The sequence below is a fragment of the Aspergillus homomorphus genome, assembly GCF_003184865.1.
Source record: "Aspergillus homomorphus CBS 101889 unplaced genomic scaffold BO97scaffold_38, whole genome shotgun sequence".
Lineage (NCBI taxonomy): Eukaryota > Fungi > Ascomycota > Eurotiomycetes > Eurotiales > Aspergillaceae > Aspergillus > Aspergillus homomorphus.
Genome location: NW_020291924.1, coordinates 169,947 through 194,506, shown reverse-complemented (window position 1 = coordinate 194,506; position 24,560 = coordinate 169,947). Strand labels below are relative to the sequence as shown.

General features: G+C 54.6%; 7 protein-coding genes across 7 annotated transcripts; 3 read left to right on the top strand and 4 right to left on the bottom strand.

Moving 5' to 3' along the window:
• Positions 1-815: 815 nt before the first annotated feature.
• Positions 816-4,228, bottom strand: BO97DRAFT_472462 (FAD binding domain protein; the record flags this gene model as incomplete). The annotated part of the gene is made up of 11 exons (XM_025700137.1): positions 816-1,775; positions 1,826-1,908; positions 1,955-2,182; positions 2,279-2,642; positions 2,749-2,909; positions 3,036-3,040; positions 3,278-3,432; positions 3,479-3,535; positions 3,589-3,949; positions 4,000-4,175; positions 4,220-4,228. The coding sequence occupies 11 exons, from the start codon at positions 4,226-4,228 to the stop codon at positions 816-818; spliced, it is 2,559 nt and encodes an 852-aa protein (XP_025548579.1).
• Positions 4,229-4,441: 213 nt separating this feature from the next.
• Positions 4,442-6,006, top strand: BO97DRAFT_351848 (FAD/NAD(P)-binding domain-containing protein; the record flags this gene model as incomplete). The annotated part of the gene is made up of 5 exons (XM_025692001.1): positions 4,442-4,501; positions 4,565-5,213; positions 5,266-5,404; positions 5,452-5,598; positions 5,643-6,006. The coding sequence occupies 5 exons, from the start codon at positions 4,442-4,444 to the stop codon at positions 6,004-6,006; spliced, it is 1,359 nt and encodes a 452-aa protein (XP_025548578.1).
• A 543-nt stretch (positions 6,007-6,549) lies between these two features.
• GbpA lies at positions 6,550-9,562 on the bottom strand (the record flags this gene model as incomplete). The annotated part of the gene is made up of 4 exons (XM_025691999.1): positions 6,550-7,331; positions 7,384-8,106; positions 8,155-9,078; positions 9,127-9,562. The coding sequence occupies 4 exons, from the start codon at positions 9,560-9,562 to the stop codon at positions 6,550-6,552; spliced, it is 2,865 nt and encodes a 954-aa protein (XP_025548577.1).
• A 950-nt stretch (positions 9,563-10,512) lies between these two features.
• On the bottom strand, positions 10,513-13,057 carry BO97DRAFT_472460 (arginine permease; the record flags this gene model as incomplete). Its single annotated transcript, XM_025700136.1, has 5 exons — positions 12,427-13,057; positions 12,199-12,379; positions 11,687-12,150; positions 11,115-11,609; positions 10,513-10,551 (listed from the first exon to the last, which is right to left on the bottom strand). The coding sequence occupies exons 1-5, from the start codon at positions 12,847-12,849 to the stop codon at positions 10,513-10,515; spliced, it is 1,602 nt and encodes a 533-aa protein (XP_025548576.1). The 5' UTR covers positions 12,850-13,057.
• A 3,756-nt stretch (positions 13,058-16,813) lies between these two features.
• Positions 16,814-19,403, top strand: BO97DRAFT_416906 (putative MFS glucose transporter; the record flags this gene model as incomplete). The annotated part of the gene is made up of 5 exons (XM_025696446.1): positions 16,814-16,820; positions 17,584-17,686; positions 17,757-18,082; positions 18,146-18,672; positions 18,723-19,403. The coding sequence occupies 5 exons, from the start codon at positions 16,814-16,816 to the stop codon at positions 19,401-19,403; spliced, it is 1,644 nt and encodes a 547-aa protein (XP_025548575.1).
• Positions 19,404-20,738: 1,335 nt separating this feature from the next.
• Positions 20,739-22,383, top strand: BO97DRAFT_458246 (MFS transporter; the record flags this gene model as incomplete). The annotated part of the gene is made up of 1 exon (XM_025699226.1): positions 20,739-22,383. The coding sequence occupies exon 1, from the start codon at positions 20,818-20,820 to the stop codon at positions 22,381-22,383; it is 1,566 nt and encodes a 521-aa protein (XP_025548574.1). The 5' UTR covers positions 20,739-20,817.
• Positions 22,384-22,730: 347 nt separating this feature from the next.
• On the bottom strand, positions 22,731-23,808 carry BO97DRAFT_168399 (uncharacterized protein). The gene is made up of 6 exons (XM_025690284.1): positions 23,463-23,808; positions 23,348-23,400; positions 23,242-23,301; positions 23,114-23,191; positions 22,983-23,060; positions 22,731-22,934 (listed from the first exon to the last, which is right to left on the bottom strand). The coding sequence occupies exons 1-6, from the start codon at positions 23,708-23,710 to the stop codon at positions 22,777-22,779; spliced, it is 675 nt and encodes a 224-aa protein (XP_025548573.1). The 5' UTR covers positions 23,711-23,808; the 3' UTR covers positions 22,731-22,776.
• Positions 23,809-24,560: the final 752 nt, after the last annotated feature.

Here is a 24,560-nt window from a genome sequence, read left to right as displayed (position 1 = left end):
CCGGGGTTTCTCCCCAGGAGTTGCTTATTACGGTTCTATAGTGTAGATTTGGTGGGGTCCGCGCTAGCCCGAGTGCACGAATGGCTTCTACTGGCTGCGACACATAGAATCATTGGACAATCAAGATGAAAGAGGGGTTGTTCAGGTTTCGGACGAGTGTTACCGGAGGGGTGACGGGGCCATGGAGCTGAGTGCTGGCAGGGCAGGCCAATCCTGAATGCCCTGTGGTTTGTGGCGGGTCGGATCGAGCCTGCCGGGAAGAGGGGAAGAAACGATATGGGCTCATCACCGCTTTTTCCATCATTGACTTGCAGACTTATAAAATTAGGGTAAATTAGCCAATATTGCTCTCACTCACATTCACAAGAACAATCAAGAGAGCAAACAAACAGGTCTATCAGCAATCCCTGCTGCAGCGGCTGACGTAGAGATTGAAGAGAGACGCAGCCGAGGTTGGCTTCGGAGCTAATACCTCCTACGTTCTAGCGGTCATAGTCTGGACCAGCGTGGATTTATTAAAGGTTTGACGAGAGCTGAAAGAAGGAAAGCTGAAGAGCAACCTGTCGTTGGATAGTAACTATTGAACTTTCAAAGCAATGACTCCGACTACAGTGCTATTCACAACGTTGATTGTTGTTTTGTCCTGTGCTGTGCATCTGCTTTATGAACTTGATATTATGAGCTGAGAGCAAGTTTTCAATCAGGTTGGTGTCTGTTCGAAGGCAGGATTTTACTTACTACCTGCTCTGCGTGGATAAAAAGATGTAGAAATTTTAGGACGTCTTGCAGATCAAGCGTAGTAGTATGCATCTCCATCAAACAGAATCAGTGAAGCTCCCAAAGTAATTGTTGACCCACTCAGCTGCTTGCACCCCGTCGTAACAACTCCAGCCCGCCGCAGCCCCGATATACCCGTCTGGTCTCACGATCATCACCGCCGTCCCTGAAGCACCAGTCTTGCCCAACCACCGGCTCGTGCATCCGCCCCTCTCCTCACCCGCTTCATCTAGGTACACGGTCCAGCGACTCTGCTTCAGCACCTCAGGCAGATCCTCTATCTCGAAACTCTCCCGTGGGCCTCGAGTCACCAGGGCGAACGTCGCCACCTGCGACACCGGAGTATACCTCGCGTGGCCCAGATACACATCGTCTGGCGCCTGCTTCCGCTCCCTGCGCGCATAGCTCTCATTAGCCTTTTGCGTCATCGTAGCTAGCACACTCCCATCATTCATAACTCTCTCGCAAAACTCTTCGAGGAAATTACTCTCTGCCTGTACATCCGGGACAACAAGATATACTCGGAACTGACCCAGAAGTGGAATATCCAACTGCACCGCCACGGGGTTCGCATCGATAAATCTCGTGACCAGACAAGGCGGGAGTAGAGAGCCTGGCCTCACCCATCCTAGCTTTTCGTCTGCCTCTTCCCAGACGTTACTGCCGTGAGCGTGTCCATTCTGGACTCCTTTATCCTCCCACGCCCAGGTGAGCACGTCCTCGGGAAGATACTCCGCCCCAAACCCGGCGATGAACCGGATGTTCTCGTCGAAGTTCCGCGTCAGCGCGGCCTCGCCCTGTTCAAACGCCGCCACGTGGCTGGCATCGAAGGCGATCAGGTCGTTCGCGATCTTGCGACGCTCGACGGAGTAGCTCGACAGGAGGGTGTTGGTGGCTAGGCCGCGGGAGTGCAGGTTGATCTTCCAGGCGAGGTTGAGCGAGTCATGCATGCTGGTGTTGGCGCCTTGGGCGGCCAGAGCGGAGTGGACGTGGCCGGCCTGACGATCGTCAACACATGCTCAGTTAAAGTTAGGGGTGAGAAACGCACATCACCGGCGATGAAGATGCGATTGCTTGGGTCGGAAAAGTGGCGTGCCACGCGCTGGTTGACGATATAATTCCCGAACCATTCTGTCTCTCGTCAGCGTCAGATGATACTTGAGGCAGACGGTCATACCAATGTTTTTCCACTCGAGGGAAAACGGTTTCATCGCCTCGCGCGCCCTAGCCATGGCATACTCCGGGGTCGCCATCGACTTAGGCACCCGCTCACCATCTATGGCACTCAACTCAACGTATAAGCGGGTCATGTTCCGCTCCCGGGGAATCCAGAGGATCGACCCGGCTGTGTGGGAACGGACGGCGACTTTGCTCCAGAGGTCAGGGAAGGTGGTTTCAATCTCGCCTATCGCCATATCAGCCATGACTGTCCGGTTGCGGCAACAAAGCTCCAAGCAGAGATAAAACGCAACCACAGGGTTCCGAGGGAGTGGCCTCATACCATCCAACACCCCCCACGAAGCATTCGTCTTCTCGCCCTCCAACTGCGCATCGGGAATGAAGTCCCGCACTTTCGACCGGGCGCCATCGCACCCAACCAGGTATTTCCCGTACACGGACCCCACATCGCCCGTCGTCAGGTCCCTGTATGTGACTTTGAGATCGCCCGCCTCGTCCTTCTCGACGCCTACGAATTCACTGTTCCGCGATATGGATCCACCCCGGCTTTCGATATCCTTGATGAAGATACTCTCTAGCATGCCCTGATGGGCGAGGAGGATGTATGGATCGGGCGCGCCGACCAGGTGGTCCGGGTAGTGGGTTTTACGGCCGGTGCGGCGGAGGGGCTGCGTTGGGGTGGAGTCCTTTCAAGATGATGTGAGTACTTGTTCTGTAAGGGGACAATGATGCGAGTAAAGAAGCAGGGATTAGAATACGAAGGGGCGATACCCAGAACGCGATGTCGTAAACTTTGGCCCCGTGTCGCAGTAACGGGTCGGCCAGACGCAGCTGCTTCAGCGTCTCGATCGTCTTTGGTTGCAGACCATCTGCTTTGCCTGTGGAAGTTTTATCGGGGCGGTCATCGAGAAGGATAATCGGAGTGCCGTAGCGCAGGAGGTTGCATCTGCAATCTGGTAGGTTAGGTCGTGCGCAGATGGGGAGGATGTGAGGGGAATTGAAGATGGGGGAGGAGAAAGAGGGGAAGAAGGAACAACGGGCACAAACGCCAGCATCAGTCCCGACGGACCAGCGCCCACTATCACTACCGTTGTCGATTCAGGAGGCGTCATCTTGTCGCTACTCTGCATTCTACTTGGAATAGCAGCTTCGGAACTGGAAACAAGAAATAGTTCATCGAGTTGGTTGCGAGCTGCTGTTTTGACACTCGGAGCGCAAGCCGACCCCCACCTTTGTTGTTGCGATCACGATAGCGACCGACCGCGATAAGCAACCCCCCGATCAGTCGGACTATTACCCTACGGTATAATCGTTAGACTACCACTTGGTTACTCCCCCATCCACCACCACATCCTGCCCCGTCATGTAAGAGCTAGCATCACTGGCTAGGAACACGCACGCCCCCATGATATCCTCCGGCTCGGCAATGCGCCCGTTCATCGCGTCGCCTTTCCACTCTTCGACCAGATGCGAGAACTGGCCCGGTCAGCTTACTGTCATTCTTATCAGAGACTAGACCTACCGCAGCCGTCATTTCCGTGCGCACATATCCCGGCGAAATTGAATTGACGCGGATGTTCTGCCATCGTCAACTCCCACCCCCTATCCAACAGTCCTGCGGAGGAAACTCACGTATTGGGCCATCTCCTTGGCAATCGCCGGACACATCGCCCTCACGGCTCCCTTGCTCCCGCAGTACGCACTGCACAGCTGAGAACGCACGGCAACGTGGCTCGCCATGCTGGCCACCAGGACAATGCTCCCCTTCTGTGTCCCATTGGCGATCATCTGCCGGGCCGCGCGTTGGGCCGTCATGTACACGCCCAACACGTTGACCCCGAGCAGCGCGGCGTGGTCGGCGTATGTGAACTCCAGGAAGGGCTGGTGAATGTTGATACCCGCGCAGGGAACGCAGATGTCGAGAGCGTTTTTGAAGTCGGCTTGGAAGGCTTTGAAGCCGGCGTCGAGCGATTCTTCGGAGGAGACATCCACCCTAGATAGTCAGCTTAGACGACCGTCGCCATAGAGAATAGGAAATCATACTTGTAATAGGCCGTGCGCACGCCGCACTCGGTCGCGATAGCTTCAAAACCTGCCTCCGGGGAAATGACGTCGAAGATGGCCACATCGGCACCTGCTTCTGCAAGGCCTCTGGCAAACGCGAGCCCGCACCCACGAGCTGCACCGGTCACGAGCGCAGTTCGACCTTGGAGAGAGAACTGATCGGTTAGCAGGCGTAGCAGGAATCTCAGTGCCAACTTACTCGAGACATGGTGATGGTATGATGTTGTTTGACCCGGACAGTTGACCGGTTGACTTGGATGAGGTTATAAATAGGCTCGATAAGAGCGTCGACCGCGATTGTGGCTTTACCCCCATTCTTGTCACCTCCCCCCATTTAATGTCAAGGTATAATTGCGGCACGCCATCTGACCCCAAGAAGCACGAGCAATCGACCCAATCTTCACAACATTCAAGCACCACCATGGCACCTCCAATCCATGTCAAAGAGCCACAGACCCGACCGGAATCATGTCGTCTGAATGTAAGGCCCCCCTCGTATTCCCTCACACATCTTGAAGTGCATCGACTAACAGCCGCCAACCAGATTATCATCATCGGCGCTGGACTGGCCGGTTTGGGCACCGCGATCGGCTGCGCTCTAGCCGGACACAAAGTACAGCTTCTCGAAGCGACCTCCTCGATCCGAGAAGTTGGAGCTGGCATCCAAGTTCTGCCGAACAGCTCTCGAGTGCTCACGCATTTTGGGTTGCTGCCGCGCCTGACCCCGCATATGACCTTCCCCCGCGTCTGTAACTTCTTAGGATGGAAAGGCGATCTGATCAGTAGCCTCGACTTCCACGCCTCCGAATCCCAGTATCCCGGGACGTGGTATCGCGATTTCCATCGGGCGGATCTGCAGCGGTGTTTACTGGAGAGGGCGGAGGAACTCGGGGTTGAGGTTACGTGCGGGGCGAGGGTGGTAGATGTCGTCCCGGAGAAAGACGGGCCAAACACTGCCACTGCCGTCGCTCCAGATGGTCGGGAATGGGTGGGTGACTTGGTGGTCAGCGCGGACGGAGTGTTCGGGACTCTGAGCGAGAAGATGCTGCAGCGCGATGACCCCCCTGTGAAGACCGGGGATCTGGCGTATCGCTTGCTGTTGGATACGGAGAAGATGCTGCAAGATGACGAGCTGCGGGAGTTTGTTGTCGATCCTCAGGTGAATTATTGGTTGGGGCCGGGGAAGCATGCTGGTAGGTGTCTCGCTTTAAATACACGTGCGTGGAGAATAGCTAATGGCCCAAGTCAACTATGTTCTCCGTCAAGGCGAGCTGTTCAATATGGTTCTACTCGTGCCAGATGATATCCCCGAAGAATCACTGGCTACCACGGTCGAGGGAAACGTGGAGGAAATGTGCGGCCTATTTGAGGGCTGGGACCAGAGGTGAGTCAACTCGATTCCATGGCAACAGGGTTTGTGCTGAGGAACAGGATTCAAAAACTCCTAAAATTGTGCCAGTCTGTCCAGAAATGGCGACTGTGTATCCGCTTCGGAGACTGTGACTGGACGCATCCCTCAGGGTCGTGGCTGATGCTTGGCGATGCGGTGCATGCCACCCTACCATATTTAGCATCGGGGTAGGTCGTCTGCCTTGATGCAAGGACCAGGCTAATATCTGCAGGGCTGGAATGGCTTTTGAGGATGCTGCTGTGCTGGGCGAGTGCCTGTCGCGTCTACCGTCCGATCCTTCTATCGACAAATCCTCTCCGGCGTTACCGAAAGCGAAACGCCATGCTCTGGCGGTGTTTGAAAAATGCCGCAAGCAGAGGACGAAGATGGTAGTGGAGCGAGGAAATGTGCAGCAGTATTTGTATCACTTGGAGGATGGCCCCGAGCAAGAGGAACGCGACAGGAAGATGCGGATGGTGCCCACGCCGGCAGGAGAGGCTCTGGCCTGGAGAGATCCAGGATTGGCGCCAAAGCTGTTGGGCTATGACCATATTGCGGATGTGAGTTATCATTGGGTTAGTAGGATGAGAACATGAACTGACCGGCGTAGGTGGACCAATATTGGACTCTAGAAGAGAACGATGGGCGTGAAGCGCGACTATAATTGCGAGATGCTAATTAAGTCGTAGAACAGTGCGCGATATATATCACTAGTAGAAGATGGAGTTCAAACCCTGATGTTTCTGATGAGTATATACGAGGAGAAGACCATGGATCGAAGACTAGTTAGTGTAATAAGTGAAATATGTTGATATTTCAAGTCATATTAATTCAGGTTTCAGAGAACAATGATGAAACAAACGCAAAATATTTAATCGTGTATACCAAAGTAGGGTCATCCATCTAGGAGACCAGCCATACAAAAGAAATCCCAAAAGAGTGTCATGAATAGAAGACAAGAGGTCAGACAAAAGGAAGGTAGGTAAAAAGTGTGAGTTCACGATCCTCCCATCCCATACTATACATGTGTTGGTCCCAATCGGAAAAATCCGTGAGTCGCGTTGTGCAAGCCTGACTACCTCAGGCCGCATGTCCGAGGTCCCCCCTTCCACCTTCGACTTTCCCACTCACAGTTCACTCTAGACAGGAAACTTCACTCCTGTCCGATCAGTGCAGCGAGGCTGCGATAGAACCCGAGGCAAGGCTCTGGCTTTGGGGTCCTGATTGAACCGAAGCCGATCCCTCTTCAAGCTGAACAGCTTGACCATGGCCCCCATCGCCTGCTCCTCACTCAACTGGAGCTTGCCCAGCTCCTTATCCCCGATGTCCTCCAAGGACAGGTCCTTGACACACGCAGCCACCATCCATCGGGCCAGTACCTCGATATCTCGCGCGTTGCTCCAACACGGGAACATGGACAGAATCTGGACGGCCCGAGTGAACTCGCGGTGGCTCGGAGTACGAGGGTCGGTCAGGAAAAGTCGCGGCCCGGGGATCTTTTGCTCCATCAACCGCCGATCTAGCAGTCGCAGACATTCCCTGGGAGTTGGGTTCCGGAAAATAATCTCCTCTTGAAACAAGGCAGCAAGAAGGGGTCGATTGGCAAGCATCTGGTCCATCTCTTGGGCTGGTCCCGCCAGAATCACCACGGTCTGATCCAGATACCGAGGAAGTTGGTAGACGAGCTCATCCACCGCATGTTTGGTAGGGCCCTCGGTCTCGCCCAGGCGATGCGCGTCTTCGATGAACAGAACCCGACCGCGGCTACGGTCGAGTTGCGCCCTCGCGCGAATCGCTGTGGGATACATATGCGGGGCTAGCAGGTCGACAATCGAACAGGGGACTAGTTCCCCATGAGACAACACCCCCATCTTGTAATAGAGAGTGCCAAGCTCGCGGGCAACACGTTTCTTCCCAGTTCCTGTGAATGTGGTTAGGACTCTCATTGAATAAAAGCTAAGGAGGATACTCACCAGATGCTCCCTTGAACACAAATGCGCGAGGCATCCGCTGGCCCGGGCTCAGCCCTTGCATCCAAGCGATCTTCATCTCATGATGATAACGCTTCAAGACAGAGATTATGTCGTCTGGGACGATCGAGTGGCGCAGTTCCTCACGGAAACCCAACGCGGGTGTTCCACCGACCAGCTCGGGGTTGAAGTCTCTCCCCTCAAGGATCCGAGGAACCGACTCGCCCTTCGCGCCGACGCAGGCCCGGCGCTCAAAGTGATACTGCGCCGCAACCAGAAGGTGCTCGACGGCACGAGCATGGTCAAAATCCTGGCGCATGCGAGCCGTATCAAGCATGTCCAAGGCAGCTTGAAAGGCGTCAGGGGTGACGTCCAAGTCCCGCTCTCGGAGCTTACTGTGGAAGAGCTCCTCGATGTGGTCGCGCGTAAGAGGAGCAAAGCGAACCAATTGGTTGTCCAGGTCACGGTTTAGGCGGGAGTGCGTCCCTGTCTGATGAAGGACGTGACTGACCGCATCGTGCGTGCCGACGACGACGGTACAATGATTGTCCCGCGGTGTCCACAGAACTTCCAGGCCAGTCATGTCCAGCACAGTCTGGCTCTGGAAGGAGTCCTGACGATCGGAGTCGATATCGATGACGAGAACATTACCATTGTTGCTCTCGACAAGATCACGGATGCTGTCTGGGTCGAGCTTCGATAGAGCCGACCACGGTTTAACTCGGACTGCGGCATGTTAGCAGTTTTCATTTGCAATAGCTATAGCTGACTTACCCTCTCCGTTCGTCAACAGGCCCAACTCAAGCAAAATCTGCGCATACAATCGCACCGCCGTGCTCTTGCCGGTTCCTGGTGGCCCGGCGAACACGCGGTTCAATCTGAGAGGCAGACGACGCTGATTGCGAATCTCGCGATAGTAATTCTCCTCAGCGAGATCGAAAATTTCAGCAACGGACGCTTGCAGGGAATCCTGCCCGACAAGTTTGTTCATGGCCGCCAATGCGTCGCTGGAGGCGCGTGTCTGCTCCGGTCTTGGCCCAAGCAGGTCGTCCTTGGAGAAGAAGAAATAATCTACCTCATCCATGCCACTGTCTTGCTGGCCAGCCAGGCAGTGAGACTGGCGCTGTGCAACCGTTTTGACCAGCTCGCGTACAGCGTGGGCGTTCGTAAAGCCCGACACGGCGCGCCCGCGCGCCAACCGTCGAGCGGCAGCTTGAATGTAAGGACCCTCGAGCCCGCCTTCAACCTGCATGCGACCCTGATATTCAATTACAATGCGACGGGCGAGAAGTTGAGCGAGGTCGTTACGGTCAAAGTCATAGAATCGCAATGTGCTGCAGATGCGTTGCTGTAGGCGCGGATGATCGCGCAGAAAAGCTGTTAGTGGCGTCTCCTCGCCAGAGAAGATCACTACTATGCGCCCAGTTTTGCGCTCCAAGGCCTGCAACACACTCGCAATGACCTGCTCCGTTGCATGGGATGAGAGAGTCTCTCGCAGCATGTGCGGCTGGTCGACGATGAGAACACCTGCTGTGTGAACTGGTGAATTTGTATGGGCGACCCGGTCGATCATCTGTTTGAAATTGTCTGGGCCTTGGTCGGCTAGATCAATGCCACTGGTTTCGCAGATGGTCTGCGAGTCACAAATACCCAAGGCATATAGCATCTTGGCGTATATGCGCGCAACAGTGGTTTTACCTGATGCAATCAGTGAAGGTTCGTGCAGTCAACGGGAAAGTCACTCACCAGTGCCTGGATTTCCTACACAGGCCATATTGTACCACTCATTCTTGGGGTCGCGACCGTGTCGCCGGCATATCTGCACCCAAGTCTGCACACCACGCAACTGGCGCTTGACGTTCTCATGACCGACGAGACTGTCCAGCTCATCAAGAGCCTCCTGTCGCGCCGTCTCCCGATCCTGGTGGTCGCGTTCTGCCAGCTCCTCGAGGGTTTGCTGGGGATGTTCGACAATGACGGGTGTTTCCGGGGGAGAGGGCGGAAGCTGAGTTTGTGTTGGTGTCGTGGTTTGAATCTGAAGCTGCGGTCGCGTCTTTGTTCGTTGGGGAGATTGTGTCTGTGGTTGCGTCGATACTGACTGCTGTGGCTTCTTTGACCACAGCGAAAATGGGAAAAAAGGAAAACGAGATGTCGCCGCTGGGCGAGTCATTGCGCAGTCCATGCTGCGCAAAGGCTTGAGTAGTGGTGATAGCAGTTTCACGACTATCGGAAGCATATGGAGGATATCAAAGGATCACAGGTTCGGATCATTTAACAGTCAGTCAGTTCTGTGTGTAGGAGAATTGTCTATGGGGACTGCCGGCCGTCAGTCGTGGTTATTTAACTCTGACCAGCTCTCGCTGGGCAGCTAAAATCGCCGAAGTGAAGCCACAGGCCATCGTTGCCAGCATTGAGTTTGAAGGCCTATGACAAGGCGACAGGTAGTGAGTCAGTGGTTAGTTCTTTTCCCCGGTTGATGGTCAAAGTGAAGCCATACATTCACCGCCACTTCAGCCCAACATGACGAGGGCCGGACGAGGGCCGCACTGTCAAAACGAATCCATCGAGCCACCAGACAGTCTACGGAGATGACACAACCCCAAGAGGCAGCCATACGAAGCGATCTCTGTGCTCTGAAACACGGGCCCAGATGAAACAGCAGGGCAGGGACCAGGAGGCGGCCTGTTAGGGACATGACTTGGAGGGGATGTCTGGAGATGCACCAAAACCGCCGGGCCGCATTAGGCGCATGGGTTGACCTGGCTTGGCTGCGCTGGGCCTATCAAAACCGGCAAGGTGGCTGCCGATCATGCCTCCGGGGAACTCACCTCGGCCAACCTTGAACTTACTGTCCTGTGCCTCTTGATGTGGCTCGTCTCATGAGGCTTGCTCGATGAATGCTGAGAGTAGTCATCATTAGTGCCGCCAACCAGGTAAAAGCTCGCGTGGCATTAATCCACGATATGCACAGCATGATCTGGACTCGTTCCCTGTTTTCTTCACCTTCTCCCTCTCCGATATCGATAAAGACACTGCACTGCCCCCGCCTCACCGATCGTGATGGCGTGCTTTGATACAGGGCTCGCATTCTACACACAAGACTCACTGCCTCATCCGCGACTCTGAACAACACTACAGCAGTGGATCTTTCATGCCAGAGCTACCCCGTAGCTTTCTGGTGCCTCAACGGCCTGATTGGGCTGTTCCTGGATTGGGGCTCCTGACTTTCCAGCGGAGCCTAACTCCCCAGCCGGCGGTCGCATCGTCTGGCGCGGATAATACCGTATACCCATTCAGTCAGGGGCGTTCTCGGGGAAGCTATGGTAAAAATAGCCGCGTCTGTCATCGACTGGGCGTGTTAATTCTGCTTGGTCGCTTCGCTGGAGCTGGAAAGTTGCTATGACGTCAACGCCAAGACCGCTTGATCGGTCGCATCGCCGAAGTACAGTACTTTCTACACGTCTATGCATAAGCATCGACCAATGCAACCTTCCATCATGATCCTCTCGCTATTATCCAGGCTGACCCCAGCATACTGTCCTTCCAATCTGGAAAGGGGAAATCAGGCACTTCAAAGTTTGTTCTGTCTGTGGGTATTACGGGCAGCCTTCTGCTTGGCAAGATATTACTACATGAAACGCTACTGAATTATATACAGCCACCTAATTGAAGACCGCATCGACCGCCTTGTGCAGATATTTGGACGGCCCCGAGCGCTCCGTCTTGGTCTCGACATCATGCCCGTCGACGTAGAACCGCCTGGGCGCATCCAAATCGATCGTGCGCGCATCAACCCACCAGGGACCGCGATAGTAGCACCGCGCGGCGAGGTACAGCACCACGATGGCAACAACGGAGACGTAGTTGGCGAAGAAGTCCTTGGCATTGGGGTTGCCGTGCAGCGGCCACAGGCTGAGGTAGAACTCAGCAATGATCAGGAGGACGCACCAAAACAGGCCCCAGATGGCGCCGTAGGGGTACGTCCACGATTTCCAAGGGAGATCTTGGACGGACCGGCCCTGAACCTTCCACGCGTACCGCATGCGCAGGTGCGACAGGCAGATTGTGCCCCATCCGAACAGCGTGAACAGCGACGTCAGGCTTGAGAACCACGTAAATACTTCAGCGCCTGAGTTGCTTACGTTCAGGTACGCGAGGCCGCCGCCGATGAGGAGCGTGATGGCTAGGCCCGCGATCGGGCGGCCTTGTTTGTCGGCCTTGCCGAAGATCTGGTCGGGCGAAACAGATGGATTGTGTCAGCCGCGGTGCGAAAGATTGACTGTGAAGGCAGGGAGAGAGGACCAACCTTAGGGGCCATGTTAAGGTGTGTCAGGCCCATCAATGTGCGGGAGCCACCATATGCGGAGATACTACCGGTTGATAGCACCGACACGAAGATGACGGCGTTCATAATGTGAGCCAACGGAGCCAGGCCAGCGTTGCGGTATGCGATGACGAACGGCGAAGCGTTGACTCCTGTTCCACCGAACAGATTCTCATCAGTTGGCGACACTGTGATGGTCACCATCAGTGAGCCAAGAATGTAGAAAAGAGACAGGCGCAGCCAGATGGACCCGACGGCACGGGGAACAGCCTTGCGTGGGTTGTCGGTTTCCGCTGCGACAAGAGCAGCATTCTCTGACCCGGACATGGCGAAGATGCAGGTTGGCATCACCGACAGAAAGCCCTTGAAGCCGTTGGTGAATGGCATGGAGTTCCAGTAACGGAACCCGATAGGACCTTCGTTAGGGGCACCGCCAGCAGAGATGACTAGTAGAGTAAGTGATGAGCCGAACCGTCGAATGCTATGCAACATACCGATACACGAAATGATCACCACGAAGATCCACCCGAACTTGATGCTCGAGGCGGCAACCTCCACCTCACCAAAGAACTTCACCGCCACTATGTTGACGAGGATAACCACCACCCAGAAGATGGAGATCCAAGCCGCAGTGGGGACTTTGTCCGTCCAGAAGCTGAGCACGGTGACAACACCCTGTTCAATCAGCGATCGACTCCTCTGCCCAAGCTAGAAGAACATACCTGCAGCTCGTTGGCGATCGTGATCCAGTAGGAGAACCAGTACGCCCAACCGAGACAAAAGGCCATTGACCGATCAATGAAGATCGAAGTCCACTGGGTGAACGCGGAGGGCAAAGGATACATGACGGCCATCTCTCCGATGGAGTGACTGACCGACCAAATCATCGTCCCACTCAGCAGGTATCCGATAAACATCGCTGCCGGCCCGCCATTTGCAAGCGAGGTACCACTTCCCAGCCATAACCCCATTCCAATGGATGAGCCCAGCGCAATCATGGTCAAGTGTCGTGTCGATAACGAGCGGTGCAGATCGGTTTCGGCTCCATAGTCGATGTCAGGCGAGGCCCAACCGGCAGTGGGCTCGAGATGCTTCTCCTTGGAGCTGGAGGTCTCGTAGGCCGGTGCGCTACTGCCGTCGTCCATCGTGTATAGTTTCAATGGAAAAGAGGAGGGTGTTTGCGATAGGGAACTGAGAACGGAGGTAGGAAAGAAGCAGCGCGTATGATACCGTGCGGAAAGCGGGAGACTATTATAAAATTCGCTCGTGGATGTCGTGCAACCAAGTGAGTTTAGACTGCAGGATTTGAGAATTCAAGTCAATAGAATGAGGTGCAAGGGGCGAAGTTTGCAGGACAGATAAGCCAAGGTCCCTCAGCCCACCAGTATAGTTCGCTATCTGGATGAAGGCGAGAAAGCTGATAAGGGATTTTACTGCTTCGCCAGTCACCTCGTGTTGTACTAGTGCCTCAGCATTCGCCCATCGGCCTGTCCGCTGCGAGAAAGACCAGCGAGCTCTTCCAGAAGGCAGACAAGAGCGATGATCCCTGCGATTGGAACTGATAACCACCGTGGCGATCGTCCAATAAGCAATTCCACACTATCAGAAGGTGCAGGGCCTGTGCCACTCATTCAATGGCTGGCTTGGCCACCGAACAAACAGGAGGCAGTTGTTATCGGCTCCAAACAAGACCGGCTCGTGTCGCCATCCCTTTATCATCCGGGGAATGTTACATCCACTCGAACGGGCTGGGCCAAGTTAGACAGATGATCCTGGCGGCCAGTCCGGATGGCCACCCGGATGCGGCCATCTCAGCCGTCAAAGGATGCACCCTCACGTTGTGCTCGCGTGGTGTAAAGTCAATATCGTTGGTGGCGCCAGTTCCATCCCTTGCAGGCAGAGAATGCAACGAGCATTCGTTGAGCACAACAATATTTGGATCGAGCCAGGCCAGTCCAAGCTCCCTCGTTCCAAGTGTCTCACCTGAGTAGAAAGGTCCGCATTGCGGAGTGCAGGAAGCACATCTCGTCAAGGTAAGAATAGGACAAAGGATGGGGGCCGGCGTGGGCCGAAGAGGAGTTTCGAGGGCTTATCGGAGGCCAAGCCCAATGCCTAGCCAGACTGTGGTGAATCTGACGCTGTGGTGCGAGTCTAACACACTGGTACTTTAAACTAGGACCATGCGACCCGCGAGATTAAGCTATCAGTCATGCTAGACCAATTGCAGCCAGCACCCAGTGTATGTGATCAGCGCCGGATTGGCGCGATAGCATCGCTCAGTTTACCCCGGAATGGCGTCAGGCCAGATAGACAATTCCCGGTTATTGCCGGAGCTTTGTTCGAGTAATATGCGAGTCAGCTCCTCGGCATGGCAATGCTTGATTGTCTTATCCCCCCTTTTTCTTTGGTTGTTGCACTGTGATGCCTTTGAAGCACAGCTCCCTTTCCGCAGCTAGTGGCGGCATAAGGCGATAAGACCAGGCATTCACATTATGTGCACCTATCCGCCAGATAGTGTCTCACCCTCGCTTCTGGTGGTACTGCACGTGGCGAACAGGTCACTCGTGCTTCTGCGCTGGTGAACTGGCCAGAGTCAAGTCTGCTGTCGTTTGTCGAAGACCAGCGATCGTCGAGGTAACCGCGCGGTCGGGATCTGGATCCTGGTCGGCGGGGAACTTCAATGCACTGCTCTTCCCACGGTCGCAAATCCGAACGAGCTCATCAGTGACCTTCTCATTTTGTTCCGCACCGAATCCGGAAGACAACGGAGCGGTCTGGGTCTTCGAATTGGTGGGTTTTAGGACCCCCGTCCAGATCCGGGCTGCCGATAGCATGACAGCCGGCCGAAGCCGGCATCACCATGTCATCCCCAGATTTTCCCCAGACTCAGCCCAGGTCTCACCTGCGAGCTCCCCACCAGTACATCCACGGGTCCGAGGTTTGCCTTCCCAACTCGAGCCAGTTCTCCCTTAATCCGAGCAGATGGAACAGAAGTCCATCTGGTGCCATCCCTTGCATTGAAGGCTAATGGTCTGAATGGCGTTCACCAACCCTCGCACATTCACCGCTCACTCGCCACTGGGAAAGGGATAAGAGTACACTTGTCAAGTACGACATGATTCGCAACTTCTGTAGATCTGTTGCTAGATTCTTCGACTCGGTTTGTGCAGATCACTGTATACCGGTACTCGTGCCACAAGGCCGGGCAACAGGGGCTTTCTGCTTCGCCGCTGTCTTGAGTAGTGCGTTCTTGTTGGTATACAGACAACCTAAATATCGGTAGGATCTGCGGAGAGAAGCGTCTGTCCGGCCCCAGGGCTAGCTATGGTTCGATATTGCCCCTCATGCTATGCACGCTTGAGATAGTGAGCGATATCCATGCAAGGAGCTCGGTGTATCACTAGATCCAAGTACTTGCTGCCGACAGATGGGACAACAAGCTTAGCTGAATGGAGCCGATGCCCCCCCAGACTTTCTACTGTTCTGTGTTGTGGGGCTTGACCCTGGGATGGTATTCACCCCTGTTGGCTTGTAGCGCTGGGTCCTTCGAACACTGTTACCAGTATCCCCAAGCACGTCGTCTTGCTCTCCACTATCACCCAAGCTTGGGTAGACTGTGTGGGGGATGTGCATGCCTTCGTGTCGTGCGTATAAGACCATCTACCACGCTTGTAGATGTTCCCCCCATGCCGTTTGTCCCTGCAATTCTCGATACGCGTCAACGGCACTTCACACAAACTTGAAAGGGACTATATTGCCGTCTATTGACGTCAAGTCCGATATAGTGATCAATCGCTCGTTCTGTGTTGTATGGACTGGTCCTCTCCGTGTTGACAGTCAGCCATTGCCCACTGTTTGCCACTGCATCTCCGAAGACTCACTGAAATTTCGCTCAGACAAATGTGTATATGAGCAAAGTCTGTGTGTCTGTGAAGCTACGCAGTTGAGGTGTGGAAAGGTGTACAAGAAAGCAGTAGCTACCCCGTCCCTGAGTCATGGACGAAGTACCTGAATTCGATGACAAGACGCTCTAGATCACTAGCGACGAGAGGTGGTAGGATGCATCATGGATGTGGATGCGCAGGTCTCATTTTGTGTCGGTGGAAAAAGCCGTCGCGGCGGAGAATTTATCGCAAAGTCTGCAGTGCTGAGTCTTGCGCAGTTGGAGAGCTCTAATGGATTGTATCACAGGATTGTTGGATACAATATCACTTTCAGAGAGTGCCAATGCAGCGAACTAGGGGTAAGTATGGGTTGGCCCATCTGCGATAGCAGGCATAGCTCACATAGCTTCAAAGAGCTTACACGGCAGGCTTCAAAATGGAAGATTGCGGCGAGCCATGGCTTCAGCACTGGCAGTTGTCATGGTATCTCGTAGCTGTTGAGCCTCCAGTTCGGGCAGCATATCAGACATGTCAGTGCATAGCTGCAAGAGGCCGTGAAGCTGCCCTTCCCAACTCGAACCAGTTCTCCCTTAATCCGAGCACGCACAGCACTGGGCTGGCACCTCAGCTTTGAGCCGACCTTCCCAAACAGGCAGTGCCAATACAAGGTATATTGCTTACGCGTACATCAAAACATCCGATCAGGCAGAGAGTCAACATCTACGATGCTGGCAAGGCGGATCGGCTTGAGTCCGACTCGGAGACATCTGCAACGTCGCTAAGTGACTATTAAGGGCGCGCACATCAAACATCGACAATTTAGCGACCAGCCGGACATGCAGCATCGGTTCGGTTACCATATTTACCCGACTACAACGTTCCTCGACCGGCAGCTGACAATCTTCCACGTGGGTAGAATCACCGTGGTGAACAAATCATTGGCATTTCAGACTCACAAATTCCGGCCATCGGTTCTGACGCCGAGATTCGGACGTCACCGTTTCCGTCGTCAATCGGCCCTATATCCTTTTGCAGAAAGCGCCATTGAAGTATCTCGAAGGACTAAATGTGCTCGCTTCATGTTGTCGCTTCTTGGATTGCTTGGGATGATGCGGAGGCTTGACGGTGGCGTCAGCGTCCTGGGACTTTGGCCAATGAGCCATGACGACGCTATATGAAAGAAGACGCCTAGTTAGGCCGCCACTGGGGCCGTTGTATGCCCAGGATGTACGGTAAGCATAGTCCAACGGGAGAGGCTTCGGGGGGCGTCAGATAAGCCTCTGTGAATCGGGTCGTGCCGAAACCGACAATTGCCGGAATTGACGACAACTGAGGGCGCGGGAAGTGCCTTGAACCATCTGGAAATGCTCAAAAAGTAGTTTGACTGATAGTTCAGACATGCTCTGAATCAACGCTGTTTTGCTCCGTCTCTGTCAGGTATTCCAGAGTGAATATCTGGCGTGAGTCTAGACAAGAGTGTACCCGACCTCGGTTAAATGAGGGCAATAAGGAGGTGTCAACCGAGTGGGTTCAATACGAAGAGGGAAAATCTCCGAGGCAGAAATCAACCGACTGGACTGGGGAGAAAACACGGCCTCCACTGGGACTGGGGAAAACAAGAGTCCCCAGGCGGGTCTGATTCGTTCCCCAACGAAATCCCCGGACCTCCGCATTCCCTGGTGGCAATCTTTACTCCTTTCAGTTTACACGGCCATGCAGGTCTCGCACCACCCTCATCCTAGACCCTCGCGATCTGGTACTTCCTTCAAGTTCCTTGTCCTCACGCCGCCTGTGACGCCATGACGTACCGCCCAATTGCATGAGTCCGGGATAGATGTTGCTTCGGCTCTGGGTCCTGCATCGGTATATAAGGTCACTTCGAGTCCCCCCCCCGAACTCGGCTCTCTGCATCCTTATTCCGGTTGCAATCCAGCAAGTGTTGGTCGTCCGGTGTGGTTCATTGTTCATCATGTATTGCATTACAAACATCTATAGTAAGTTCTTGGAGCTTCACAGCCTCATACTTCTGTGTTGACCTTCGCCTAGTTCTCGCCGCTTTGGGCACCATCGGAGGTGCATTGTTCGGCTTCGATGTCAGGTACGACTCCTGTCCCCGTTGGATTGGAATGGTAGAATATCATGAAAGCAAGTGCTGACTCCGAGTTCAGTTCCATGAGTGCCTGGATTGGCACCGACCAATATCTAGACTACTTCCATCATCCAGACTCAAACTTACAGGGTGGTATCAGTATGTCTCCCTCCTTCGACCGATTTGATTATCGCCTGAATCAGACTAACGGATTCCTTGAAGCGGCGAGTATGAGTGCCGGGTCCTTCCTTGGAGCACTGGCAGCAGGTTTTCTCTCGGATCATGTTGGCCGTCGCTATGCTCTCATGGTGGCCTGTTGTATTTGGGTGGTCGGTGCTGCCATCCAATGCAGTGCGCAGAATGTCGCCCACCTGATTGTCGGTCGGATAATCAGTGGTCTTTCTGGTAGGTGCCCTTTCTTCTCCACACGGCTATTGTGGTTTGCTTTTGTGTGCTAACCATCCACAGTCGGTATCACATCCTCTCAGGTCTGTGTCTATCTCGCCGAGTTGGCACCCGCCCGCATCCGCGGCCGCGTCGTCGGCATCCAACAATGGGCGATCGAATGGGGTATCCTCATCATGTACTTGATCTCATACGGTTGTGGTAAAGGAATCTCGGGTCCTGCAGCTTTCCGCGTGGCTTGGGGTATTCAAGGGGTTCCCGCATTGATTCTGCTCGCGGCCTTGCCCTTCTTCCCTGAGTCGCCGCGGTGGTTGGGCAGCAAAGAACGGTGGGAGGAGGCGCTGGACACTTTGGCGGCGATTCACGCCAAGGGTGACCGCAATGACCCGGTCGTCCAGGCGGAGTATGAGGAAGTGCAGGAAGCCGTGCGGGTTGCCCGGGAGGCCAAGGATGTTTCCTTCCTGGCGCTGTTTGGCCCGAAGATCTGGAAGCGGACCGTCTGTGGTGTGAGTGCACAGGTCTGGCAGCAGCTGCTCGGAGGCAACGTCGCGATGTACTATGTCGTCTATGTCTTCGACATGGCAGGAATGGTAAGATTAGAGCTTTCGATCGTCATAGTACCAGCTAACAGGGTCATTAGACTGGCAACACCACTTTGTACTCGTCTGCTATCCAATATGTCATCTTCCTGGTGACTACCGGTGCCATCTTGCCGTACATTGATCGCATCGGTCGTCGACCTCTGCTAATGACCGGTTCGATCCTCTGCATGGCCCTCCACTTTGCAACCGCGGGTATCATGGCCAGCTACGGCCACCATGTCGATTCCGTGGATGGGAACGCGAACCTGAAATGGTCGATCACTGGTGCGCCCGGCAAGGGTGTCATCGCGTGTTCGTACATCTTCGTCGGTATCTATGGTCTCACTTGGGCTCCTGCGGGGTGGATCTACGCATCGGAGGTGTTCCCGCTGAAGTACCGTGCCAAGGGAGTGGGATTGTCGGCGGCGGGTAACTGGATCTTCAACTTTGCGTTGGCGTACTTTGTCTCGCCGGCGTTCACGAACATCCAGTGGAAGACGTACATCATTTTCGGCGTCTTTTGCACGGTCATGACGGTGCACATTTTCTTCACCTACCCCGAGACCGCCGGTCGCTCTCTGGAAGATATCGACCTGATGTTTGAGGCCAACCTGCCGGCCTGGAAGACGGCGCGGCTGCCCGACCGATTCGGCGACGAGATCGAGCGCCAGCGACAGAAGACTGGCGATGCGGAGTTGGGCGAGAAGGGGGTGGAGACGACCCACAACGAGACGGTCTAGGGGAGAAGCTACTGAGTTGGTTAGAGCTAGAACCAAGGCATGAACTTAGTGCGAATAGAACCTGTCACTGTCTGTTTTGATGCAGTAGATTGTTTGGTCACTCACCGCCGGCGGTGTTAACAATGTTGCATGACATCATCGTAGAAGTTCATCTTAGCCGATATGGTCGGGCTGGTAGAAAACCATGATTATCGCTTTGACAGTATAATTGCATATGGCACATCAGACTTGCTGCTCTGTTCATGAAACACAATCAATCAGACATCTGAAAGTGTGGCGATGTGGGTGATGCCCGATGCAGTGATACTCCCAGTGATGATACGTGGAGAAATATTTGGCCTAGCGGGGACGACCGGGCTAACCAATTCTGGACATCCCGCTTTTTGCCCGAGATCTCAGGCACTCAGGCACATCCTGGCGCAGCGGACTACAGAACAGTCTCGGCAATGAGACCAGCCTGCCACTCCGGTCAGAAAGCCATGGTCATAAGTTGGGATAAATTACACTCCAGCTCTGCTAACAGATTTTGAAATGGTGCTGGGATTAATGGTACTTTTCTTTGGTGACACTATGTTCTTGATGCCGTCCTGGTGCCACAACGCCTGGAGATATATATTGTGCACGGGAAGCCCGTAGAGCACTAGAAGAGCCCCAACGCCGCGACACTCAATCTCGCATGCCACGTACTTAGCAGAAGCACAATACTCAGACTCGGAATTGGAACTTCGAATCGAGGCTACCAGATAGATAAACTTGGTGTCAAGCTCCAAGGCTGAACCCACATTGCATCTACCACAACGCACCGATTTGACAGGCACCAGATCTCCAGCTTTGCAATATTCAGTGGTCGAAGGATGGCCGGGCCCTTCAATTCTTCAGTCCAAGATTGCGTGGTGGGGCTAATCAGTTCAGGCCTAAGAGAGTCTTTATCGCAGATAAACTCCATCAGTGATGTCACCCCTCAGTAATCCACAGAGGTTAGTTTCAAGCTCGCCATTGCGAACAAGAGATTCGCCCTCCAGTCTTCCATGTGCAATTGACGGAACTGTTCACCTGAATGCTACAATTCGGAGCCTTTTCCCACACTCCATCCACATTCTTCGATCGTTCTGCATGAACTTGCCTGCTCCCACCTTCCCACTGCCATGTCCCCACATGCCCCACATCTCCCACTTCGATGCTGAATAACTTCTCGGTTCTCGCCCTCAGCTTCAGCTGTTTTTGAACTGGTGTTTGACTCTGTTCCGAGTTAGAAATCCCACAGTCGAGGTGATTTACGTGCATATCTTGTCATCTTTCGACATTTTGAGCTGTAAAGCTTCGTTCGCGCCGTTGACAACTGCGCAGAGTCGCAGCCGCGCATCCGACATCGGGGACGCCTTCCGCCTCGCTGCCCGAAATTACAGGCAGCAAGATGTCGCTCTCGAGCTCTTCGCCCAAACACTCCATCAACGGCGACAGCGAAGATGACAGTCGACACGACTCCAACTTGACGCGGACCGAGTCCATGCGCTCGGCCGCCGACCACTTCACGCGGTTCCACGAAATCGTCTTCGTGGTCGTGGTGTGCATGTCGCAGTTCATGACGCAGGCCGCGCTGAGCGTCAACCTCGCCCCGCTGGACATCATCGGCGACGGGCTCAACATCTCGCAACCCGGCATCCTGAGCTGGTTGATCGCCGGCTACTCACTCACCGTCGGGACTTTTATCCTGTTCTTCGGCCGGCTGGGCGATCTCTTCGGCTACCGCCTCATGTTCATCATCGGCTTCGTCTGGTTCGCGCTGTGGTCCATGGTCGCCGGCGTCAGCGTGTATTCGAACTACATCCTCTTCATCTTCGCGCGCACCCTCCAAGGCCTGGGCCCCGCCATGCTCCTGCCCAACGGCCTCGCCATCCTGGGCGCCACTTACCGCCCGGGGAAGAAGAAGCACATGGTGTTCGCGCTGTTCGGCGCGATGGCGCCCAACGGGTCCGTGATCAGCGGCATCTTCGCGGCCGTCTTCGCCCAGCTGGCCTGGTGGCCGTGGATCTTCTGGTCGATGGCGATCTGGAACCTGATACTGGCGCTGCTGGGCGTGTACGCCATCCCGCCCGCGCCGACCGACCCGCGCATCCGTACGCTCCCCCTGCGGGCCCTCTGCACAGAAATGGACCTCATGGGCGCAACGCTGGGGATTACGGGGCTGGTGCTGGTGAATATCGCATGGAACCAAGCGCCGGTGGTGGGATGGGAGCAGGCGTACGTGTACGTGCTGCTGATCGTGGGGCTGCTGATCATCGCGGGGTTTTTCGTCTGGGAGATCCACGTGGCGGAAAACCCGCTCATCCCGTTCCACGCGCTCAACGTCGACGTCTCGTTCATCCTGGCCTGCGTGGCGTGTGGCTGGGCCAGCTTCGGCATCTGGATCTACTACTTCTGGCGATTCCTTGAGGACATCCGCGGCGTGCGCCCTATTCTCGCGTCGGTTGAGTTCATCCCGCCCTCCGTCATGGGGATTATCGCCGCCTTCTCGACGGGCCATCTGCTGAGTCGGCTCCATCCGGGCTGGATCATGGTCATGGCGCTCGTCGCGTTCACGCTGGGAAATGTGCTGTCGGCGATCGCGCCTGTGCACCAGACGTACTGGGCGCTGTCGTTCGTCACGCTGCTGATTATCCCGTTCGGTATGGACATGTCCTTCCCCGCCGCAACGGTGGTGCTGAGTGACGCGGTGGGGAGGGAGCATCAGGGTGTCGCTGCGTCGCTGGTGTGCACTATTGTCAATTACAGTATCTCGCTGGGACTGGGGTTCGCGGGCACCGTCGAGGTGCATGTCAACCACGGCGGGAAGACGTTCGAAGATAAGTTATTGGGGTATCGTGGGGCATTCTATATGGGAATTGGGCTCGGGGGATTGGGGCTGGTCATGAGTGTGGTGTATGTGATCCATAGTCTGAGGAGGGGGCGGCGCGGTGGGAAGGGAACCGAGGACGCTTAGCTGCTAGCCTCTTTCCTCACCTTCGGACTCGCATTCTGTTTTGGTTAACAGGGTTCAAAGAATATATACAAGGCTATAGAACATAATTAATAGACCATTTTCGTTATCCTTGGACGTGTCCGGGTGGATTCGATTCAATCGGAACAGGGTAGTGACGGCTGATAGTTGTGTAGTTACCGAAGAAGGGACTATGCTGGCCAGCCACCTGTTGCAACTCAAGCTGTTGTGAGCACTGTTGTGGTTTACCGTACTTTGGCGAACGAAGCCGTGGTACTACCCTACAGTGAAGCCAAATTACAATAGTGAGAGTGTACACAGCTGTCAAAGCTCATTTATTATCCAACATAGCCACGCCAATATTTACAACCAAGTTAGACAAGCTCAACCTTCAACTTAGACATCGTAGGTGTGGGCCTGGACGTTGATGGTCTCGACGGTGAAAGTCTTGTGGTCGGAGGTCTTGAGGCCGGTGGAGCTGACCTCGTTGGTGGCCAGAGTGCCGGCGAAGGTGCTGTCGGCGGCGTTCAGGATGATGGTAGTGTCGATGTACTCTGCAAAACGATTAGATTGGGCTTGCAAAACAACAACGGGAAACTTACGGTGAGCGCGAGCAGTGCTCTTGCAGGCATCGTCCTGGCATTCGACGGCGGTACCCCAGCCCTGTGCCACACCGGAGCCTGTGGATGCTTAATACGATCCCTCTTGGGAATCAAGACCTGATAGAACTTACTGGTTGACAGAGTCGAAACAACTTTACCGTTGAGAGAGACGGTCTGGTCGTACTTGGAGGTGGAGTCGTTGTACTTGTCTAGATATTGTCAGTATTCCTTGAAATAGCAAAGAAGAGGCTTGACGTACACTCCATGGTCACCTTATCGCCAGCATTGGCGGGAACCTCAGTTCCACCGAGCTGAGTGCCTGGTTCAATTAGCACACCGTTGATGAATCATGCTTGGGGACTTACCTTGAAGAGTACTGGCCCAGATACACCACTGGCCAGACTTGCCACCGCAATTGCTGTATGTCGTTAGCTGTTTACACAAACACGCTATTGCAACTCCCTGCTTCACATAACATACGCGTTGGGGTCAGAGAAAGAGACAGCAAGCGCCTGGATCAGGTCACCACCGCTGGTGCCCATACCAGGCCACAGGGCCAGGCGGTCCGCCACGGGGCTGGGAACTTCAGGAAGAACAAGAGTAGTCTTGGCCTCGCGGATCCAGCTCTGAGTAGGGCCCAAGCTGAAGTACGGGCCGAATCCAATGGTCGACTGGGCGTTCGCCATGCCGAGAACGGCGAGGGCAGCGAGAGTTTCGAGACCGAGCATGGTGATAAGAAGGGACTGTTTGACTTGTGGTGGGCTTGCGAGAATGCACGAGGGTGACGAAAAACTGGGAGAAAGAGAGACTCGCTGTGAGCTTTATAGAATGTCACAGAGACGGCGGAGGGAGCTCTAGTCTGAAAGGGGTCGTTTTCATCACGGCGATGTGTCCGAGACGGGCTCTTCAAGTCCACATGGAGGATTAATGTGTTTCGAGTCGGCACCTTTCACACCAAAATCAGTGCGGACCGGGGTCAGAGGTTGTCTCAAGAGAAGACAAAGCCCGCCTTACCGGGAGAAATCAGGAACAGCGGCAGATTGCTGGTCCCTGGATGGGGATGCGTGGTCTGAGCCAGGCTCTAGTGTCAATCCGATACGTTTTCTCCACCGCTGTTTCAACCCAAGCCCCTGACTCGGGAGCCGTGGATCGCTACCATTTTCGGCATACTTCATAGACAGGGAAAGAAAGCACAACGAAGACAGAAACACATATTTGATGCCAGTTAAACTATCCACGAAGTGTGTACATGAATGAAGCTAAACGTGTGGGTGTCGTTCAGTGAGAGGTGGACGGATGTGAGGAAAAGACAGAAACGGAGAGATGTTCGGCAATCATGGAGGGTTGCCGCCTGCCGAAAGCTTGGCCTCGCCGTACAGAGTACTAGACCTGACTATGCGACTTTAATTTCTCCAGCCGCGAAGCATATTAGCCTGAGACGCGAAGTGTCTTACTTGATTTGATCCTTCATGGGGTTGCAGAATATATTGACTACCAGGTCCATTCTTCCCCATTCCCATTGGGAAGATAGTGGTTGCCTCCTTGTCCAGGACTCCAGGTTGAATGCAATCTATTCTC

What these genes read in the sequence shown, in the direction of transcription:
- BO97DRAFT_168399 (XM_025690284.1), bottom strand. Translation starts at nt 23,710, where the DNA reads ATGCTCGGTCTCGAAACTCTCGCTGCCCTCGCCGTTCTCGGCATGGCG. An exon ending in CTGGGCCAGTACTCTTCAAG is followed by an intron (nt 23,302 to 23,347) that starts GTAAGTCCCCAA and finishes TAATTGAACCAG; the next exon opens with GCACTCAGCTCGGTGGAACT. An exon ending in GAGCACTGCTCGCGCTCACC is followed by an intron (nt 22,935 to 22,982) that starts GTAAGTTTCCCG and finishes ATCGTTTTGCAG; the next exon opens with AGTACATCGACACTACCATC.